Here is a 7500-nt window from a genome sequence, read left to right on the forward strand (position 1 = left end):
ACTTTAGGAAACAAGCCCAAATAAACAACTACACTTTAGGAAACAAGCCCAAATAAGCAACTACACTTTAGAAACAAGCCCAAATAAGCAACTACACTTTTTAGAAACAAGCCTAAATAAGCAACTACACTTTCGAAACAAGCCCAAATAAGCAACTACACTTTAGAAACAAACAAGCCCAAATAGGCAACTACACTTTACAAACAAACAAGCCCAGAAAACCGCAGCCACCAATTTTTACAAGCAACTTTACAGAAATACAAGCCCAACGTCGCTTATAATAAGCGGACATGGCAACCCGGAAGTGTATCCATCAGTAAATGTGTCCGGAGTAGTTGGTTCCCGTAAGGTGGGACGCCTTTCTGTGTTACACATGTAGGCGTGGTCAATACGTAACACTTGTGACGTCATCAGCGATTGGACTTTCACGTGAGTCAACTTTACAGATTTTTTGCAGACATTATTTAATCACTTTTCCAAGGAAAACTATCACAAAAAGTCTATTCCGGACTTAATTAAATTAAATCGCTGTGATTTACTCAACGATTACTGTATATGGATCTATCTGATTTGACCTGGATGTAATGTAATGGAAAGCTTTTTGAATAAAGGGGGAAAGCATCTTGCAGGACAATGCGTCTGGTACATAACGTTAGAAGGAGTTCTCCTTAACGCTATGTTACTTTTCGAGCCGTTGCCCGCATACCGCCGGTAGCGCAGGCTCTCGTCTGTAGTAAAAATAAAAAATATGCTTTCGCTACTCACCAAAACAAAGACGGTTTTAAGATGTTGAAAGCCTACTTTCCTCAGTGGGAACACTCGGAGCCCCCCACCTCACGTCAAAAATACACTTTTTGGCCAGAAAAGAAAATATCTTCCGCCCCCTACAGATCTGGCCAATCGAATTTTTCTATTGACAAGATCTGCAGGGGGCGCAGTAGAGCAACTAAAACATGTCTTCGTTCCGGTTAAATATTTTCTTTTCTGGTTAAAACGTGTATTTTAGACGTGAGGTGGGGGGCTCCGAGTGTTCCCACTAAGGAAAGTAGGCTTTCAACATCTTAAAACCGTCTTTGTTTTGGTGAGTAGCGAAAGTGTATTTTTTTATTTTTACTACAGACGAGAGGCTGCGCTACAGGGGGTGTGTGGGCATCGGGCAACGGCTGAAAAGTAACAGAGTTAAAGGAGAAGAGCTAGCTTTACGATAGTTGCCCGCTGAAAACAGCCGATCTACAAGCTCAGTTTGTAGTTCGGCTGTTTTCCAGCAACGGAGTAGGCGTACAGTTCAGGTTTCAGTTAACGTTACTGTGCATGATCAGAAAGGCTGGTCGTTCATTGTCTGTCGAACAGAAGAGCAGTGGTGTGAAGTAACTAAGTACATTTACTCGAGTACTGTACTTAATTAAGTACAATCTGGAGATATTTTTTACTTTACTGGAGTATTTCCAATATTCAGTACTTTTACTTCTACTCCACTACAGTAACATTTCAGGGGTAAATATTGTGCTTTTACTCCACTACAATTATTTGAAAACTTTAGTTATTAGTTATGTTGCAGATGTAAATTATTATATTATAAAACATACAGTAACCACTTCATTTCGGCCATTTGAAAATAGCCGATCTGCTATTTTCAAAATATATATAAAAAAACTTGTGAAACTTTTTCTTTTGATACTTTAAGTACATTTTAATACCAACACTTTTGTACTTTTACTCAAGTAAATTTTGAATTCCAGACATGTAACAGAGTATTTATACATTGCAGATTTGATACTTTTACTTAAAGTATGATTAAGTGAGTAGGGTTTTACACTCCTTTACTCCTTTTGGTAGGGCATTCCACATTTGTGTTGAATAGCATGAGAACGAGTTCATTCCCTTATCTGGGTTGAACATGATTCGTGGAGCTGCCTTTGGTGTTATGATCGTGGACTTCATTAACGTTTTGGAAGTATTTTGACAAATACAGGGGGATCCCAATGTTGTGGTCTATCTTGAAGCCCAGGCCCATTGCAAGTTGCTGTACTCTGTCCTCATCCCTAAGCCATCCAATCCTAGCAAACTGAGCAGGGGTTAGATGGGTTTTGTGAATGAGGCCAAGAAGTAGCCTTACTAGTTTGTTTTGGGATGTTTGGAGCCTTGTTTTTAAGGCCTTGGAGGTGTTGTGATACCATGAGGAGCATGCATAATCGTAATAACCTTGTATGAGGGCCCCTGCAAGAATCTTCAGAGTATTCTTACTGACTAGACGGCCAATCCTATACAAACATAAGATACATAACATAAGAGATGTAGATGTTTTCTTCTTTGTTGTAGTTGGTTGAGTTACATAACTTGTGTTTCATGTTGAAGGCAAGCTTGCCATAATACAGCCTGCCTATTGCCTTTTCAGTTGCACTCATTACAAGATGAGTAGCATTCAGCATCCCAAGGCGACCACAGTCCCTCATGTCACGAAGGAAGAGGTAGTATAAGCCATTTTTTTTTATTTTGCAACGTATGCATATGTGATATCAGATACATTTGAATGTGTTTCTGTTCTACCGTTACCCATTTGTCCTTGATCTAGGTAATTGCAACAGGAAATTGGGTCAAACTTGAGAAGACAACGTATGTGGATCCAGCGGGAAACACAAGGTATTGTACCTGGCGACACTGAGGTATCAAATTATTTTACGTACGTACGCAGTCACCTTATTTCCAATTTGGGAACCCATTTTGTAAAAGAAAAGGGGGAAAAAGTTTGGTAGCACTTGCTATGCATCCCATGTGTATAACGCATCATGAACATACTTATAAGGCATTATAATCTGCTCATAACCCTGTATAATCAGATTTATAAGAGCTCATAAGTTTTTACCTCTGGGGGCACCACCTCCTTTTTTGTATAGGAACAGGAACTCGGTTTGGCTCCTCCCCTTTCTTAGTCCACTTCCTCCAGGGTGCTTCTGTGTTTATTCCTACTAACAAACAGGACCTCGGTTTGGCTCCTCCCCTTTCATAGTCCACTTCCTCCCGGGTAGTTCTGTGTTTATTCCTACTAACAAACAGGACCTCGGTTTGGCTCCTACCCTTTCTTAGTCCACTTCCTCCCGGGTAGTTCTGTGTTACTACTAGTTCTGTGTCTACTAACAACACTTCATGTTTAGGGCAGTGGTGCTCATAGATTACCTTATTTCAATCCCTGTCTTTTTGCTAGAACCTGGGAGACTGCGAAAAGGACAACAAGACAAACCAACCAGGAAGTTGATGGTGAGTCTTTCTGTTCCTTGCTGTAGGCGTGATAGCGTTATCATAGTATATACTCAGAAACACTAAGAAGTTACTTTCCATCTCATCTCTCTAGGTGTGGGAATAATTGCCCTGCTGAAAAGGACCCTCCACAAAGATTGTGTTGTCATGGTAAAGCAGTTCCGGCCTCCCATGGGACGTTGCACTCTGGAGTTTCCTGCAGGTCAGAAGGCTTGTTGGCAGTACTCCATACACAGATGGGGAAACAGGGTTAGAAATGTTTGGGTGGTTATTAAACTCTGTATTGCAGAATGTCATGTTCTTGTGCAGAGCCATTGACTGAAATGCTGGGCCCTATTAAAAGATATATTATGATCGTGGGCCCCCAATACTCAAGTCAAGTAAATTGTATTTAGTGCAAAATCACAACAAGTTGTCTCATGAGTCATCATGACACATTTACCCCATGAGTAAGCACTCGGCAACAGTGAAAAGGAAAAGGACTTTGTAGGTGAGGAGGATGATTTTATTTTATTCAGTTTTAAGGAGCCAGTGCCGAGAAGCCAATAGGCAATTTGATCTCTTGGTGCTGGAGGACAGGGTAATGCCATCCCCCAGAGTAGGCAGCAGTATCATTAGATAGTGTGTTTCTAAGTTGATTAGAGTAATAATGTAGTCTGGGGGCCCCATGTACTCAAGGGCCCCGTGAATCATCCCTTTTCGCTACTTTATGACAGTCCTACCCAGTGGATCAGTGTTCAATGGGTTTGTGATGTCTTTCTTACTTTCTGCTTTAACTCTTTAAGACCGGGAACGCATCTATGTGTAATTTTTATATTTTGTTGGGCTTATCAAAAATAGCAAATATACAAGCTCATAGCGCGGCATCGAGTGCCGCGCTATGAGCTTGTAGATCTGCTATTTTTTTTAAATCATGAAAAGTAGTGCAAATATTATATATTTTTTTCCTTTTTTTTGTTGTACTTTTGTAACTCAAATCTTTGCTTCTGGGGGTTCCTGGAACTAAATATTTTACAAATGTTTGCTTTAAAAAATATATAATCCAAGATTTTGCCACGAATTATCACAATTTTTCAAAAATAGCAGATCTACAAGCTCATAGTGCGGCACTCGGTGCCGCGCTATGAGCTTGCATATCTGCTATTTTTGAATAGCCAAAAAAATCTAAAAATGACACACAGAATGCGTTCCAGGTCTTAATGGGTTCATTCTATTCCTGCTGTTTCAATCATACAGTACAATTAGGTATGCAGAGACTTGACTAATATTGTGTTTTGCTGTGCCCAGGACTGATTGATGAGGGGGAGACTGCAGAGGTAGCTGCTCTGAGAGAACTCAAGGAGGAAACGGGTTACAAAGGAGAGGTGGTGGGAGTCACCCCAGGTATGGAGGGCTCATTACACATTATGTCACAGTTAGCACCGACCTCACATTGTGATTAGCACAGGGGCTTTCTTTAGGCAAATATCTCTGTTAACAGTATTATTTCTATAAAAGTGATACTCCGCCTTAATTTCCCACATTATGCCTGTAACCTAGCAACTGCCACCAGTTGTAAGAATGAATGTAATTTTTGTCAGCATCAGTTTGCTTCTGGTGAAAATGAATTATAATGTCTTTGTCAATCTATTGGCTTTGAACAAATTAGTTCTAATTAAATATTTTATGAGAGTGAACCCAAAACTTACAGTAAGACCAGCCTGCCCTGGACCAAACAATAGCCCAAATGAGCCGAATCAATGAATTATCCACTTGCAACCTGGATGTGCTAGAAAGGGAAATGAATGAAAACAATTTCTTATAGTCATACTGTGTAACTTTCTTTTAATAAAATAAGCTATTTTTAATCATTGTCAAAGAGGAATCTGTACTGGGTGCTCAAAAACATAAATACATAATGAGGCAAAGACAACAATTCAGAATACTCGAGTAAAAGGAGCAAACTTACACAACAGAATCATGCAATGGAACATCCAGTTTGGCTAACTGAGGTCTTGTTTTACCTCAGATTAAATAGGCCTGTTTCAGACCCACCCCCTCAGCACCAAAAAGCCTTGTTTTTCACATAGAGATGTTAATTTAATCAGCAGGTGGCCTTGTGCCACAAGGCCACACACCAAAGCCTGAAGCTCTGTATCATGCATTATGCATGTATTACACATGCCATACACTTGATTCCATTGGCAAATGGTGATGCCTCTATTATGCCTAATTTATACGCAATCATATAACGGTATGTAGTCTGCTATTGTTGGCACAGGACACCCTCGTACAACTAAGTTTAAATCAGGCTTTACTGTTCCAAGTATGTTATCTCTTCTCTGTAAGCATCCAGTTCAGGAGTCAGCCCTATGCACTGAAACATGTCCTTCTCGTCCAAACGTCACACAGTCACCTCCCATCTGTTTATCTTCCAATAGTGACCTGTTTGGACCCTGGCCTGTCCAACAGCACCACCCAGATTATCTGTGTTAACATCAACGGAGATGATCCGGAGAACATCAACCCCACACAGCAGCTTGGTAAGAGGCGCTGAAGGGGAAAGTCAAGGCTTGCTAAATCTCCCAGCATGATTTATTTCCCTGGTGTTAGAAGTTAAATGTGACATATATTAGATATAAATCTTACATTTAAAAAATCAACATTAAATAAAGCATTGTATTTCTATTAGTCTGTGTAAATTACCAAAATGGAAATCTTAATGTTTTGTGCCTTTTTGAATTTGTGCCTGGGAGTGGAGGTGTAATTGATTTGTCAGATGTGTAAACATGCTGTTACCAAAGCACACATTGTGTTTACAATAAAATGACTCATAATTTCAGTAGGATGGGCCACACATAATACAGTATCATGACACACACACACAACACACACACACACACACGCACACACGCACACACACACACACACACACACACACACACACACACACACACACACACACACACACACACACACACACACACACACCGCACACACACATACACACACACACACACACACACACACACACACACACACACACACACACACACACACACACACACACACACACACACACACACACACACACTGATTTATTATAAAATACTCTACTATATTCATCAGATTTTGATCATGTTCTTCTTATATTTCCTCCCCAGGTGATGGAGGTAAGTTGAATTAGTTTATGTATAAAACTAAATATATATATTTTAATCGTGCAACATATCATAATGGACTTTTATCTCCCCCCCCACCCAGAATTTGTTGAAGTCATTCTTTTACCTCTGAATGAATTCCAGCAAAAAATAGATGGTAATTATTTCATTGTTATTGTATTGTTAATGTATCCGTATACTCGTACAGGATGTAACAACTTAATATTGAATCTTGTGGTGTCGTATGCAGTTGATGGTTATTACTAACAATGTTATTTTTGCATGTTTTTCTCTGTAGCGCTGATGAAGAAAGATCAGATAATTGTGGATTCTAAAGTTTACATCTTTGCCATGGGTATGGTCCAGGCATTCTTCAAACCCAATGAGCTCCCTGTCCTCAAACAGTGAGAAGAAAGAGATGTGTGTTTATGTTAAATAACATAAAATTGACCAACGGTGGCATTTTATCATTGCAGTGTAGCTTGAGATTTTGTGTATGTTCCAGAGAGTCATACCACATTTTGTTTTACCATGGAATTGTAACAAAGGACTTATGACTAATAGTTTCTCTGCTGTCAGAAAGTTATTACCTTACTATTGTGCACCTTAAGCCTGGCTGCACCTTTGGGGTGGTAATGGTCAATGCCAGGTTTTGTTTACACTTGATTACACTCTTAGACTCAGCTATGATATGGAATATGACTAATATTCTATATAGTATTTGTGATCTTGATGAAAACATTCCTAATCCTAACCCATGCTAACATTAATTTGTTTAACTCCATTGTAATTCACCACAGAGGTACTGTATTAAAAAATAAAAAAGTTGTGCCTTGATGTTAACCTGATAAACTGTACCAATTCCTTGCTGTGATAATTTGTGCATAAAAGAAAATTGGTGGGCACCACAGAACTACTTCACCCATTTTCAACCTATCATATTTGGTCCTCACAAATACTCGTTATAAGATGGTACCATTTCTGTCTATTCTGTCTGTGTCAGGATAGTCCAGGGGCCAACACTGATATTTTCACAAATTGGTACCACCTAAGGTGACCGTAAAGTTTTTGTATTTTTGTCTTCCTACATGTCTCTAGTTTATAT

General features: G+C 39.5%; 1 protein-coding gene across 1 annotated transcript; it reads left to right on the forward strand.

The window, feature by feature from the left end:
* The first annotated feature begins 404 nt into the window (after positions 1-404).
* nudt5 (nudix (nucleoside diphosphate linked moiety X)-type motif 5) lies at positions 405-7394 on the forward strand. Its single transcript, XM_084049907.1, has 9 exons — positions 405-429; positions 2396-2468; positions 2573-2640; positions 3203-3255; positions 3350-3457; positions 4543-4638; positions 5676-5777; positions 6499-6552; positions 6694-7394. Exons 2-9 carry the CDS (start codon positions 2412-2414, stop codon positions 6801-6803), a joined length of 648 nt encoding a protein of 215 aa, XP_083906033.1. The 5' UTR covers positions 405-429; positions 2396-2411; the 3' UTR covers positions 6804-7394.
* Positions 7395-7500: the final 106 nt, after the last annotated feature.

This window comes from Gymnoscopelus microlampas (genome assembly GCF_963454915.1).
Source record: "Gymnoscopelus microlampas genome assembly, chromosome: 23".
In the NCBI taxonomy this organism is placed as follows: domain Eukaryota; kingdom Metazoa; phylum Chordata; class Actinopteri; order Myctophiformes; family Myctophidae; genus Gymnoscopelus; species Gymnoscopelus microlampas.

What these genes read in the sequence shown, in the direction of transcription:
- nudt5 (XM_084049907.1), top strand. Translation starts at nt 2,412, where the DNA reads ATGAGTAGCATTCAGCATCCCAAGGCGACCACAGTCCCTCATGTCACG. An exon ending in CAACCCCACACAGCAGCTTG is followed by an intron (nt 5,778 to 6,498) that starts GTAAGAGGCGCT and finishes CCCCCCACCCAG; the next exon opens with AATTTGTTGAAGTCATTCTT. An exon ending in ATTCCAGCAAAAAATAGATG is followed by an intron (nt 6,553 to 6,693) that starts GTAATTATTTCA and finishes TTTTCTCTGTAG; the next exon opens with CGCTGATGAAGAAAGATCAG.